We start from the raw sequence: 15,908 nt of genomic DNA, 5'->3' as shown, positions 1-15,908 counted from the left end.
TATGTCTGAGAGCTCTTCACGCGCTCGTGGGCGTGACGCTCTGACGCGCCGCTCCGGACAATAAAGGCGCGCGTGCGTGTGAGAGATCGCGCACACTTTGGCTGACACTGACTGGACACACACGACACACCACAGCAGTAACATGGGTATGTGCATTTCACTCTGTGTTTGACATTGTTTTCAACTTGAAGATGCTATGAGTTATGATTGTTATAATATTTATCCACTTGCATCTGTTTTGCATCACGGTATAAGTTTAATGGTGTAGTAGTTTCTCTCTCTCTCTCTCTCGCTCGCTCTCTCTCTCTCTCTCTCTCTCTGTTTGTTCTGACGTTTTAAAAACTTTTGAATGTGTAACATAACGTAATGCATGATAAATCCATCAAATTAATGATACATTTGAATAAAGACAGGTGCCCATTTGATTTTACTACATTAAGCATATTTTAGGTTACCTGATTTTTACACTGTTTACACCTAGATTATTGATAGATTTAAATGCATTTATTATGCTTGACTTTTTTCATTCATTTATTGTGTGTGCATTGGTTTTGTCCATGATGGGTCAAAGTCAAACACATCATTTAGGATGAAATGCACTTTCTTTTAATTTGTTTAATTATTACAGCCTTTATTAGGCACACTTGTTAAATTCAGCAGTTTTATTGACTGCAGGTCTTCATCTCCACTTCTAATGAATGTGAGACACTCTCTGTTGGATTGTTGGTCAGTTATACAGTACGGTGTTATTGTATGGCATGTAATGTGTGCCGGGTGTGTGTCAGCTTTATGTAGTGTGTCATTATGTACTGTACTTTCCACGGCTGCTTGTGAATGTTTTTTGAAGAGTGAGTGAGTTCATGGCATGCAAACATTATGTCTATAGAGCTACAGAGAGCTGTTTACCATGAAAATATTTGCTAACGGTCATAATGATTAAAATAGTATGCCGAAAATAGTGACTGGACCATAAATGGAAAAATACAGCAAAGAATTTCATGAGGGAGGAGAATCAAAGAATCCTTATTTCTCTCACCTCCTGGCTCCTTATAAAAGCTGCTTTCACTTGTTTGTTACTGTTTTATTAATGCAGTCGCTTCACACACTTGTTTGTGGCACTGTATGGCTGTGGAATACCTGAGCTGATTTATCCTGTCTGCTCTACATGAACACATTCACATCAACAGCATCAGTCTGTCTGAAAGCTAAACAGAGGTGTGTAAGCCAGCGATGAGACACACACACACACACACACACACTTGGCTTCTCTTAAGACCAGGACTAAAGCTGGTAAAGATTACGACAGCGGGTTTACTGATAGAAAACAGAGAAACCCCCACTGGGCACATTCCTCATTAAACACACACACACACACACTTTCTCTCTTTCTGTCTGGTCTGAAACTAATTTTGTGACCGCAGGGTTGTTAGTTTACGACACACTACAGAGAGAAACTCAATCTGCATTCCCATGAGTCTCTAGTAATTTGAAAGTCCATCCATTTCTCTACCTTTCCACTGTTCAAGATAAATGAATACACACAGACTCCCCGAACTCTCCATTAATATCACATAGCCCAGATGTTTGACAAAGACCGTCACATTATTGTATGAAATGATGTCATTTCAGAATTCTTGCCAATATATTCCATCTCATTACAACATTTAGAAATCTAAATTGTTAAGTTTATTTAATCAAGACCCACATTTGGGGGGGGGGGTATTATCAAGAGATTATTGAAATCTAGAGAAGGGAAGACAATGAGATGCTCTGAGTTTTTTATGTGAGTCTCACACAATAATAAAATATTATTACATTTTTATTTTTTACAGTGTTAATAATTTCATAAATATATATTTTATTAGGAATAAAGTACAATACCATTTAAAACAACTGAGAAAGCATATGGAAAGGGTTAAAGAAGAGAAACTCTATATGTTGAGAGGATTAAGATGATTTAGTGTCAGCGGTCAATCAGTGACAGACATGTCTCAGTGAAGTGTCCTTGAAGAAGGCATCTGTTAAACATAAACCACACGCTTCACATGTGCAATGCATTCTTTACATTGCATCTCCTTTCCAGACTCTCCTAGAAACATTCAAGCGTCTCAATATCACCTGACCTGAAACACACTTTATGTCATAGTTATACAATAGTGTGCTCCTTGATTGGTGTTTTGTAGACTTATGAATGCTTTAAGATCACAGGTTTCTTAGCTTTCCAAGTTTGCTGAATCATGACTATTTGTTTTTTTTTTGTTTTTTTTTATTGTGTACTTATAAACCCACTGTAACCAAACACTTTATTTAAAACACAGCAGGGAATACAAGTGAAATTCCTTTCTTTTAGGGCGATGTCCACTTAAAGCATTAAGCGTGAACGCACTCAAACCTCACCTCAAGAAAATATCCTGAAAGTCAACAGAGCACATGGGGAATGCTCTTATGCTATGAAAGGCATGCTCATAAATGACGGTCAACAGGAGGTCACACTTTGTCCACATTTTAGAAAATTTTTGAACTGAAGTGCCATGCATAATTGCAGTGCTATATGCATGTAGGACGAGTCTTCCTTTAATTTATTGATTGGATGGTGATGTGTGTCATTATGTAGTCACAAAACCTAAACATTTGGTTGAAAAAAAACAAACACCCCGAAACATTAGCATACTAACAAAATTGCATTAAATGAACTAATTTCTAATGTCATAACCTGAATGAATCAGTGTTTAAATGAATAATTCAATGACTCTCTTATTAAGACAGTCACTTGTCGCCAACCAAAGTATCTTGCAGAAAGAATCACTTTAAAATCCTCACCACACACAGTTTGTAAGACAAGTGGAAAGATCCAAACAGCAGTTTGACCAATCAGACCTATTAGAATAATTAGCCCCATAGTCACGGTTTTTGTTAATGTTGCAGTGATGTTAATGCAGGCAGAGCAGTAAAGATCATTTATCCCGTGCTCACTCAGCTCTGGACATCAGCACCTGGGATCTGGCGTGTCAGTTCAATAACACGGATCACCACACGGAGCTGAACGGCACTGACCGGCTGATCGTACGGAGAGGACAGGCCTTCACCATCAACCTGTACCTGAACTCCGGCTCGTACCAGCCCGGATACAGCCAGCTGCACATCACTGCAGAGACAGGTAATGCACACAGATATGAACCTAATATTTTAATACCTCAGCTAACTGTCAGACTCTGGTCTGTGTTTTCTGCCTTCCTTGCCCTTATTTGGTCCTTCCTGTTCCTGTCCATATGTTCATTTAGTCCAGGTGTTCCCCATTTAGCTCGGTTTGTTCCCAGGTGTGTCCCATTTGTTCTGTGTTTTTAAAGTATGTTCTGCCTCATGTTTTCTGTCTGCTGTTAAATGTCGTTTTATTAGCCTGATGTCTCCCGTGTTCTGTGTTATCCCCAGCATGCCTTTATTGACAACCTTTTTGATTACTTTATTCCTCGTTCGTACCTGTGCTCCCAGCGCGCGTGTGTGTGTGTGTGTGTGGTGACACTATCAGGGAATATTTAGAAATTGTTGAATAATGTTCTAACAGGTTTCTTTCAAAATTATGATCAGATGTTCTTCCAGTAACATTAATAGAACCTTCATTCAAAGTTATGATGAAATGTTCTATCCTGGAATGTTTTAGTTGGGCGTTCACCTGGTAATGTGTGTGGGTTTTTTTACTATTTGTTTCAGATTGTTTAGAGAACATTCAAATGCAGCAGTCCCATAATGTGTGCAAAAAAAAAAAAAAAAAAAAAAAAAAATGTTCCATGAACACTCATATATCCAAGGAAATTGTTTTAGAAATAAAGATTTTTTTTTTTCTTACCAGGGATTAAATGAAATGACCTGGGACCACTAAACCAGTCATAAGGGTCCATTTTTAAACTGAAATATATATACATCTCATGGGCTTTCCATTGATGTATGGTTTGTTAGAATCTGACAATATTTGGCTGAGATACAACTATATGAATATCTGGAATATGAAGGTGCAAAAAAAATCAAAATATTGAGAAAATCGTCTTTAAAATTGTAAGAATTAAGTTCTTAGCAATGCATATTACAAATAAAAATAAAATATGTTTTGATATGTTTACGGTAGGAAAATTATAAAATATATTTCTTCTATTAAATATCTTTAATGTCCTAAAAGTCCTTTTGTGCTCCAGGGCCACAAATGTGATTATTGTACTATTTTTTGGAATTGTTATGTACATAATAAGAGTTGACTGACATTCCTTCTGAATGAAAACGTTTCAAAAATGTTTACAAGTCCTCTGACATTAAATTAATTAAACGTGTAAACATTTTTAAAACTCAATTATTCAGAAGAAAACTCTTAAGTCTTAAGTCTCTTAAGTCTAAAAATATAAAATATTAAAATGTTTGTTAATAATCAGAAAAATCAGCTCTCTATTGTTCATGTTTTCCAAAAGGGGATCAAGTTCATTCTTTATCAGAAATGTAAAGAAATGAAACCTAATACTCAACACGCTCAGTTGAGGATGAAAGTTAACACCACAGAGGGAATGTCAGGGCTCGTGTTGGGCTGTCTGTGTTACAGATTCTGTCATGTTCTGGAGCTGGAGCAAGAGATAACACGAAGACATCAGTGAGAACAAAGGAAGGCAGCAGTGTGTAAACGCTGGCGTTCAGACAGGAAAGACTGCTCAGACTCAGATAACCCTAATGTCAAGAAAACAAGACCATCTGGCGTGTTTAACGGAATCTGTGAAGAGATGTGACACATGTTAACTCCTCAGAAGTTATCAAAGAGTCATGTACAAAACTATTGGTTTTGGTGGACGTTTAAAAAATACTTCAGTGTCTATCTTTGTCTTTCTTAGTGGCATGAGCCAAGCACCACACAACTTTAGAAGGAGAATAATAGACAGCTAGAAATAAGATCTCTAGGAAATACTAAGTTTAACTTTAATAATAAGCAGACAGTCAGACCTCCAAACCATGAACGTCAGTGACAAGCAATTTATCTCACTGAAATAGAAACTGATGCACTTTTTTCCATTCACATTTTTGGATATTGCATAAAAAGAAACGTTAGATGCAAACATTAAAAGTGCCATCTGTAATGTTTGGCAAAAAAAAATCAAGTCATACTCCACATTCCATACCAGATGGGGGCAGTATGCCTCAATAAAGTGAATTGGTCTACTCTAGAGTAACAAACAAGAAACAGCATAGTCTCTATGCTCCGCCCCTACCTTCACAACAACCCTACAGCCATAGCCGAAGCCTAACTGTGCGTTCACACCGCCGGCGTCTAGAGCGTCAAAAATCGCTCTTGCCGCTCTGCTCACGACGCTGCAGAAAGATTTGTGAGCGCTCAGACGCTCTGACGTAGATCGAATGCTTATTTTGTATTTTAAGCGGTCGCAAAGCAAACAAGCTTGTTGATCTCGTGCAGACTAACCACAAGGAGTTATAACCTCATTAAATATTGTTGTGGACGAAATATTAGGATCCTTTACTTAAAATGAACAATCTCAGACACCTTGGTCCACGTATCACTTTTAATTTATTTTTTATGTCCCTGTACGCAAACAGGGACACATCATAGATTAATTCAAACGCTATAATCAACCTGTCCTTTATTCTGCTTGGGAAATAATGTGCCAACTCTCAAGCATTCACCGTGAGACACACGCAATTGACTCTTTTCACACGCTTTCATGCCACACATCAATTTTTTCACGCACAGAAAAACCACGAAGCAAAGAGGACACGGAGACCAACAGACTAGACAGAGCAGGCTAGTTATGATATAGTAAAATGGGTAACGTTAAGTTATAGCTAGCTAATTATCAAACGCAGCTACGGTTATCCATCGCTAACATTAGCACGTTTATGGAACAGCCTTCGATACATTTCTATGTTATAACTTCCCGAAAACAAATACACAAACATATAAAACAAACTTCTAGCGAAATACTAACAGCATCTAACTTACCAATCCAAAAGAAATGTTTCAAGTTCGGAGTCGAACCTCATTTCTTTCAGGTCCATCAGTTGTCTCCAGCGATTAAAAGCAGTTTACTCTGGTTCGGCTCCTTTTCTTATAGGATTTGATTTGTGATTCCGAGCACGGTTGTTTCCCTGTAGCTGAAATGAAGTAGTGGGCTGTACTTTCCACATGATTGACATCAGGTTCAGGCACGCCCACAAGCCGTGCGAGTTATTCGTGTATTGCAGGTTGGCTGGTGGTTATCTTGCCCGCATACCGCCTCCCATGGCCGAAACTGGTATTACGACACCTGTCGGGCCGGGGCTAGTAATGCTAATGCTAATTAAGGTTGATATCTCTGCAGCACTATAACTTGACATTTTTTAATGACATCATCGCCCTTATTTCTTCTCATTCTTTTGATGCGTGTAGGTCATGTTATGGATATTTTTACCTCAATTTTTGCATATGGCACCTTTAAAATGAGCATAAAATGTAAAAATGCACATAAAAACTTCATCAATCAAAATATTTTTGATGTTTAAGTGGATCAGCAAAAAATGAAAAAACTTGTTTACTCACTTCATGCTGTTCCAAAACTGTACGAGTTTGTGTTTTCTGCTGAACACAGAAGAAGATATACTGTATGTATTAGTTTTGGTTCTCGTTGTCCTCCATTGAATAGACAAGAAAAAGAAATGGAAGTCAGTGACATCTATGGTTCTTCAAACATATAGCAGAATATGGTAGAAGGAAGATTTGGAAAGACACAATTATGAGTAAATGATGACAGAGTTGTATTTGTTTTTTTGGGTGGACTGTGCTTTTTATTTATAATGGGTGATTTTTTATTGGGCGTAGCTACTCATCATGTCACTTCAGAAACAAGTGTCATGGTTAGGGGAAAAAAAATCTAAACCTCTCCCGTGAACCAGAAGTTTTGTTGATTTGAACAGTATTGGTGTCACACTCGAGTGCTCTGGAGCGAGTTCACAGGAGTGCTGTTCTGGAGAACGTCCAAGTCTGAGCACATGGAACAGCAGCATGTGTGTTTGTCTGGTGGCCTTTAAACCCGGGGTCAGTGAGAGCTCAGATTTCCAGAGACGCAGCTGCCGACACATTCCTGACTGCTGTTTAGGATTGAAGGAGAGGGGGAATATGGAAAAAGATTCTCATTCAAACTGCTGATCGTATCTGTGTCTTTAAATCCAGAACAATGTGAACTTTGTGACACCCTGATGAGCCTAATTACATGAGCTCAGACGAAACAATCTGAAGATCTGTCCTGCAACAAAGCAGCATTTTTATTTGATGTAGCTGCATTTCAGAAGTTGATTGATTGATTTATTTTTATTCACTTGAGCTTGTTGTCAGTGCATTCTGAGGCTGCAGTATTCATGAAGATTACATGCAATGCTGACTAAATTAATATGTGTGAAAAACATTTCTTTTAGAGCAAATGTAGTTATTACTGATGTTCTTTGTGAATCAAAAAAGAGAGCTTCTTATTTATTTGATCAAAAATATATTTTTACAATTTAAAATAAGGGTATTCTATGTAAACATATACAGTAGTAACGTGTAATATATTCCTGTGATGCAAAGCAAAATGTTCGTAATAATTCCTCCAGTCTTCAGTGTCACAGTGTTATTTTCCTAGATTCTATGTTAAATATAAATTTCAAATATGTATATCTTTCCTGATTGCTTTCTATGTGATCCATACACAACATTGAATCATATTTTGGTTAATTTCCATAAAATTGAAACTGTCCAAACACACATCTTCCATAAACTAACATTTGTAAAGGGCATGGACTGCTCTTGCTCTGTAACGAAGCCCAGTTTGGTTTTGACTGTTTTTGCTGATGTGGTTCTGATGGTTTGACAGGTCCTCAGCCGGAGGAGCAGTACGGCACCAGAGCTGTGTTTGGTCTCAGTAATGAGATCGATGAGACGTGCTGGAGCGCAGCGGTCAGCAGTCCGTCCGGAGACACCGTTGGTCTTTCTGTGTGCGCCGCTCCTGACGCTCCCATCGGCCGGTACGTCCTGACTCTGGATGGGCACATCCAGTTCGACTTCATACTGCTCTTCAATCCCTGGTGCCCAAGTGAGTGAGAACAGATGTGTTTGGGTGTTCCTCTCGCACACGCCTTAAGCTTATAGACCTTAGGATATCCTGTTGTTTATAAGACGGATGAGTAAGATCTCGGTCTGATTTACAGGAGATGTTGTCTACTTGGACAGCGAGGAGAAACTGGCCGAGTACGTCCTGGCCCAGGATGGGATCATCTTCAGGGGCGATGCCGAATACCCAGTCCCTTTGGCTTGGTATTTTGGACAGGTACCAACAAACACGATTACACATGTTCACGATCTACGCTGCTGAGCTCATCTCCTATAAAACATAAACGAGTAAGACAGCAGAGACACGAATGAAGGTAAATAAGTTGGGCAGGAACATTTCACACTGTGTGAATCCCTCAAAAAACTAATGAGAACACCTCTTTATTTTAGTATTATTACTCTACTATCATAGTATTTAATAATATTTAGCATCTGTTTTTATTTTTATATTTTCTGTTTAGCTTCTAATTTGTTGTTTTTTTCCTTTTCTTTTAAAGTGTCTGTTTAGATTGCATTACTATTAATTTAAGTAATTACATTAGTAACTGAAATAAGTTTAGAAAATAAAGAAATGTATAAAACTATTAATTTTTAATGTTTTATTTTTTCATTTAAATTTGAGATTAAGTTTTAAAAATTCTGTTTTACACACACACACACATATATATATATATATTTTTTTTCTATATTTTATTTTGTTTCTCTTGATATTTATTTAATTTCACTGAACATAAATGCATTTTTTTGTTTTGATTGTACATTTTTAGTAAACAGTGACCACACTGAATCAAATCACCCCCAAAATGAATACCTTGAAGAAAGTCTGTTTTTGTGTCATTAAGACATTGTTGAGATCTCTTCTGAAACTTTAGTGAAGAAACGTGAGATTACTGAACATAATTGCTTGCTGGATCTCAGATCTTCCGTTCCTAAATGCATTTTTGAAAATGGTTTTACAGATTGTAAATGTGCATTATTGGCATGTCGACTGTATCTCTGTCGTGTTTGTAGTTCGAGGAGGGCATACTGGACGTTTGCTTGAGAATCCTGGACATGAATCCTAAACACAGAAGGAACCCTGCGAAGGACTGTTCTGGACGCAGAAACGTCATTTATGTCACAAGAGTGCTGAGTGCTATGGTTTGTAATCTAATACACACACAAAAATGAAAAATAGTCCATTCTGAAAGAAATGAGTAACCGCTTGATTAACAACAACGACTTCATTAACAGATCAACAGCAATGACCGGGACTACGGCGTGGTGGAGGGCTGCTGGAAGGACACGTTTGACGGCGGCGTGAGCCCCATGTCCTGGAGAGGAAGTGTTCAGATCCTGAGGACGTGGAGCAGCACTTCCTGTCTGCCGGTGCGCTACGGACAGTGCTGGGTCTTTGCAGCCGTCGCATGCTCAGGTACTCAAAAAACACACAACATGCTTTAAAAGAAGCTAAAACCATGAAAAATTGTATGAACTGCAAACTATAAGTCATGAGAATTTCTGTAATAAGCATGATTTTTTTCTATTTATGTCAAGCTCTAAAATATTTAATCGAAGAAATTAAAATTAAAAATATTACTTTTTTTTTTTAAAGAAGTCTCTTCTGTTCAGCAAGGCTACATTTAATTGATAAAAACCAGTTATATTATGAAATACTATTACAATTCAAAGTTACTGTTTTCTATTGTAAAATGTGGCCCTGGAGCACAAAACCTTAAGTGTAAACTTTTCGAAAACTGAGATCTATGCATCATATGAAAGTTGAATAAATATGTTTTCCATTCATGTATGGTTTATTAGGATCGGACAATATTTGTCTGACACACAATATCTGGAATCTGAGTGTGCAAAAAAATCTCAACATTGAGAAAAGCATCTTTAAAGTTGTTCAAATGAAGTTCTTAGCAATGCATTTTACTAATCAAAAATACAATTTTGTTATTTTTACAGTTGAAATTTTACAAAATATCTTCATGGAACATGATCTTTACTTAATATCCTGAATGATTTTTGGCATAAAAGAAAAATCGATCATTTTGACCCATATATTGTTTATTTGGCTATTGCTACAAACATACCCAGAGACTCAAGACTGCTTTTGTGCTCCAGGGACACAAATGTAATGAATTCCTGAGATCAAAGCTGAGTGTTCAGCATCATTACTCCAGTCTTCAGTCTCACAGTGTTGGTTCTGTTTCGTGTCTAGATGAAGCAGTTTCTTGTGTTTGTCCTCAGTGTCTCGCGCTCTGGGAATCCCATGCAGGGTGATAACAAACTACTATTCTGCCCATGACACCAACAGCAACCTTGTTATCGAGCGCTATCTCAACGAGAAAGGAGAAGTAGACAGGAGCACCAGAGATATGATATGGTATAAAGAACTTCTATAAAACATCATACAATAAATAGAAATAAAACTACAGGGAAAAAAGCACATATTTGTACACGTACAGTATGGAGATGTCGTTATACTGGACGTTCAACAGTTTCTCTGCTGTAGGAACTACCACTGCTGGGTGGAGAGCTGGATGACGCGACCCGATCTCCCTCCAGGGTTTGACGGCTGGCAGGCGAGTGACCCGACGCCGCAGGAGAAAAGTGAAGGTGTGCAGACAGCTCTTTTCTTTCTGTCATAGCTACAGCAAATCAAACATCCTGAGCTTAAAGGGATAGTTCACCTAAAAATGAAAATTCTGCAGTGCAAAAAGAGATTTTCTTACCACTGATATTATAGTATATATTTTAACTTTTAGAAGTTGTGTTGTTTTTTTTTTAGTATTTTTTTATTTTATTTTAAATGTCTATATGGTTTTATAAATTGTTATTTTATTTTTAGGTTTAGTTGTTGTTTTAATTAAAATGTTAAATAATGCTTTGGCAGCTAGCTGATTTTGTTACCTTTTATTTTATTTCAAGTCACAAAAATGTTTTTTTTTTTTTTAGTTTCAGTTTTAATTCACTTTTTTATTACTATTTTTGTATAAATATCATTTTTTTAATCATTACTTGAAACTCACTTACTGAAACTATCAAAATTAAGTGAGTTTATGCTTAAGACAAGAAAAAAAAATTGCCAATACACTAACTTCAAAAGGAAAACAAATTTCTCTCTTAAACTATTGCCAGTTTTTTTTCCAGATATCTTGTTCTAAGCAAAAACTAAGCAAGAAAGAAAGAAAAAGGAAAGTTAATTGCTGTAATTTTGCTTGTCAAGTTAATGTATCTTGATCTAAGAATGTTTAGATATTTTCCTGGAAAATGAGACAAAAAAACTAACTCACAATATTTTTTAGAAGTGTGTCTCATTTAATCATCTTCATGACCACCACAAAAAAATTGGTGAATCTTTTTTTAACGAATCCTTGAAGGTTTCTGTCCCTCCATTGAAAGTACAGGTTACCAAGACTTACAAGATCTAAAATCATCAGAAATGAAGCCAAATAATTTGAATAACTTATCGACAATCAATAACTTACCAAATGAAGGTACAATTTCTTTATATGAACAGATATTCTCTTGGCTGAGGTGTGTGTTTCTGTCTCTCAGGTGTGTTCTGCTGCGGGCCGGTTCCTGTGCGGGCGATAAAAGAGGGCGAGCTCACCTTTAAATACGACGCTCCCTTTGTGTTCGCGGAGGTGAACGCAGACTTAGTGTACATGCTGAAATATAACGATGGGAGCACAAGGAAGATTGTCAATGACCAAAAAGTAGGGCAGAAGATCAGCACCAAGAGCGTAGGCCGAGATGATAGAGAAGACATCACACACCTGTACAAATATCCCGAAGGTAGGAACACTCAAACAAGTGCACTTCCTTCCTACATCCACGCACTTGAAGACGAGGTTGATTTTGCGATGACCTCTTGCAGGTTCTGCGGAGGAGAGGCAGGTTTTCGAGAAAGCAAACCACCAGAACAAGCTGCTTCAGGAGAAAGGCAACCCTGGGCTGCAAATCACCATCAAGCTGTCGACGGGCATCAGGAAGGGCTGTGACTTTGACGTCTTTGCAATAGTGAGCAATAACACAGAGGAGAATAAGAAGTGTCGTCTGGTGTTTGCATCTCGTGCCGTGTCGTATAACGGCGTGATCGGACGCGAGTGCGGCTTTAAAGACCTGCTCAATGTGGAGCTGGCGCCTGGAGGAGGTGAGCGGTCAGAACTACATTTTGTGCACAGATATTTGAAAAAAGTATTTCGGCATCCTTAAGTACAGTGCTTTGGTTGCTTCAACCTGAGTATGTAAAACAAGACGGCACACTAGCAATGCATTGGCCAAGCATGCACAAACATATTTGCACATGCATGGAGTATGTTTTTAGCTAAAGTAAATTCATTGTGCCTAGAGTGGCAATGCCTATTTTTAATAAAGGTTATTTTAAAAGGAAAATAATCAAATTAGATTTATTAATAGCAGTAGTAATAATATATTTCTAATAATGATGTTAGTTAAATCTGAGATTTTTTTAAGTGCTCATTTGTACTGTTTATTTATATTTATACTGAAAAAAATATATATAGCTTAAATTAACTGTAAGTCACTTTAAATAAAAGTGTCGGCTACATGCATAAATGTAAATATAATGTAATACATTTACAAGAAAAGATCTCAGATGGACTGGAGGTTTTTGCATCTGAAGTCTTCATATATAAATTGTTTACGTGCTTTAATTAATATTATTTTTTTGCAATAACTTATACATTTTTCTTACATTTATTCTTCTTGTTATTATTTAAGAGCCAAACTTATATATATCACACACAAGGCATTTAATATTATTTATTAATAATTGGTAGTATTAATAATACTGTTATTCCTAATTCTCATTTATTTAATTATTATTATTAATTAACCTGTATATTTATACATTTAATAATAAGACAGAACATAATCGATACTCAATTGACATTTAATATTATTTAATATACTATAAATTGTGTAGATGCCTTGTGTTCTGCAGATGCTGTAGTGTGTATCTTCACTGTGTTGTGTGTTTGTTTCAGAGAGGAAGGTTCCTCTGAGGCTGAACTACAGTAAATACTGTAATAATCTAACGGAGGACAATCTCATCCGTCTGGGCGCTCTGCTGATCGACCACAGCACAAAGGAAGCCGTCATGGCCATGCGTGACGTAGTGCTGGACGAACCCGAGATCAAAATCAGGGTACGACCATATTAACCACTATCACAGTGATCAGAAGTGGACATCACAACCCTCTCATGTACTCACTGTCAGAGGCATGCTGATGAATGTGTGTCGTTCCAGATTCTGGGAGAACCCAAAGAGAAGCGTAAGCTGGCGGCGGAGCTCACTCTACAGAACCCGCTGCCAGAACCCTTACAAGGGTGCTGCTTCACCATCGAGGGCGCAAACCTCACCGGCGGCAGCAGCATCACCGAGAAGTAAGAACAGACAGTGCAAACATGCTTTGAATGCACTTTGTGAGATATCACATAAAAAAACTGCATTATCGAAACACAAAATGCACTGTAACTGGTTGCACTTGATTCTTTAGTGCACTTACAGTGTACTAACCCAAGGAAATACTGAGTAATATGTGACCCTGGAGCACAAAATAAGTCACTGGGGTCTATTAGTAGCAATACATTGTATGGGTCAACATTATTGATTAGTCTTTTATGCCAAAAATCATTAGGATATTAAGTTAAGATCATGTTCCATGAAGATATTTAGCAAATTTGTATCAAAATGTATCAAAAAGGTATTATCATTAGTAATATGCATTGCTAAGAACTTCATTTGAACAACTTTAAAGATGCTTTTCTCAATGTTGAGATTTTTTTGCACACTCAGATTCCAGATTTTCAAATAATTGTACATGTATCTCAACCAAATTTTGTCTTATGCTAACAAACCTTACATCAATGGAAAGCTAATTTATCCAGCTTTCAGATTTTCCTTTTATTGTGGCCAGCCAGAGGCACACCTGTGTAATAATCATGCTGTCTAATCAGATCCTGATATACCACACCTGTGACGTGGATGGATTATCTCAGCAGAGTAGAAGTGCTCACGAACATAGATTTAGACAGATCTATGAACAATATTATAGAGAAATAGGCTTTTTATGTACATAGAAAAAGTCTTAGATATTTTGGGTTCAGCTCATGAAAAATGGGGGCAAGAACAAAAGTGTTGTGTTAACAATTTTGTTCAGTGTACTTATGTGAACTAATTTTAAAAAGCTGATACAGACTGATATTGATAACAGTAATAAATATTAACTACATATAAGATTAAGGTTAGGTTAATATTACTAATTATCTAGTTATTGCAATAATAGTCATATGAACACTAAAAAAGGTTTAGAAACCAAGTAACACATTGAATTAAATGTGAATTTACTTTTTGTAAAATACCAATTTTTTTCGAAAAATATTATTGTACAGCGTATGTACGTGTAGACCAGCAATGTAAAATGAAGCATTTATTTAACTATATTACTCTATTATCATCACACTGTTTCTGTTTAACATTATTCCCAGATTATTGTGTGTGGGGTCTCTAATACTGACTGCACATTAAACAGTGAGGATACTGTTCTTTTCTAGTGTCTCTTAGTTTATATTCGAATGAACACGATTCAGACAAGGAATATGAAAAGAATGAAATCTGTGTGGTGTCTAATGTGTAAATATTTATCCGTCTCAGACTGGATTCACCCATCGAACCCGGGCAGGAGGCCAAAGTCAAAATCTACTTCACTCCCACTCAGTCCGGCCTGCGCAAACTCGTGGTGGATTTTGACAGCGACAAGCTGGGCCACGTTAGAGGATACAAGAACGTTATCATCGGGAAATGAGCGAACGGAATGTGAATCGTCTGTTTTTCCATATACTACAGAGTAATACGTTATCTTTTATAAACTAAGAATGTGAAAGTCAAGCTTCTGCAGCTGTACGTATGTGTTTAAGCACAACACAGTATGCAATATTAAATCTTTTCAATTTTAAGTGTCCTTGATGTGTTTGGAGCCACATTGCACTGTGGGAAATATCATGCTGTAAAAACACAAGAATGACAAGGATGCATGGAAGAGACGGCGATTTAACTAGATTTTTTGAAGAGAGAGTAAACATTTATATGCAATTTTTATGTTTTTGCTTTATATATCTTTATATTCAGCTGTGACTTTTTCATTAAAAATCATTTATGCTATAATCTTGAATGGAGTGTTTTTAGCCCATTTCATTTTAAAGGGCTCACATCATGAGTAATCGAATTTGAATTAGTTATATTTGAAGTGAAAATTGCCAAAAGCAACATCAATTTGTTCACATTAATCAAGAAAATTTAATGATATTATTAAGTGGGTGCCCTATTACTTTTTTTTTTAGGATCAAGACCCCATGAGTAACCTCCACACTATTTTTTGTCCTATCATTTAATTCCCTGCACTTATTTGATTTACTTCGAATGGCGTCCAGAATGCTGTTTTCAACACAAACCTTTTCAGATCAAGCACATTGACTATTCATTTGCCAGTACAGGAAGTGCAGAGGCAGTGTACAGGAAACTGAACACATGCTCCTTTCCCAAACATGGTTGCTATAGGACATAAACATTTACAGTATTAAAGTCAAATCAGACATTTGGCGTCATTACGTTTATTGTTGTTTCACAGCGGGTAATAAATGAACTCCTTTCTGTATTTTCTAATGTAAATACAACAGAAGTACTGCAGATAGAGGAGTCATATGTGTATTTATTTTACAATTAAATATGAAAGCGAATGAACTTCAGGGTTTTGGACAGGTGAAAACACAGACGGTGATGTCTCGC

At 36.8% G+C, this 15,908-nt stretch overlaps 1 protein-coding gene across 1 annotated transcript; it reads left to right on the top strand.

The window, feature by feature from the left end:
* Positions 1–61: 61 nt before the first annotated feature.
* Positions 62–14,992, top strand: tgm2b (transglutaminase 2b). Its single transcript, XM_026255938.1, has 13 exons — positions 62–146; positions 2,978–3,157; positions 7,872–8,090; positions 8,206–8,324; positions 9,119–9,247; positions 9,341–9,521; positions 10,343–10,478; positions 10,608–10,711; positions 11,654–11,893; positions 11,976–12,251; positions 13,108–13,268; positions 13,371–13,507; positions 14,778–14,992. Exons 1-13 carry the CDS (start codon positions 143–145, stop codon positions 14,926–14,928), a joined length of 2,037 nt encoding a protein of 678 aa, XP_026111723.1. The 5' UTR covers positions 62–142; the 3' UTR covers positions 14,929–14,992.
* Positions 14,993–15,908: the final 916 nt, after the last annotated feature.

This window comes from Carassius auratus, chromosome 6, assembly GCF_003368295.1.
Source record: "Carassius auratus strain Wakin chromosome 6, ASM336829v1, whole genome shotgun sequence".
NCBI classification, from domain to species: Eukaryota; Metazoa; Chordata; class Actinopteri; order Cypriniformes; family Cyprinidae; genus Carassius; species Carassius auratus.
This window is presented reverse-complemented; position numbering and strand designations above follow the sequence as displayed.

Excerpts from the sequence above, each read along its gene's own strand:
- tgm2b (XM_026255938.1), top strand. Across the intron at positions 8,325-9,118 it reads TGGCTTGGTATTTTGGACAG|TTCGAGGAGGGCATACTGGA; the intron begins GTACCAACAAAC and ends TCGTGTTTGTAG. Across the intron at positions 13,508-14,777 it reads GGCAGCAGCATCACCGAGAA|ACTGGATTCACCCATCGAAC; the intron begins GTAAGAACAGAC and ends TATCCGTCTCAG.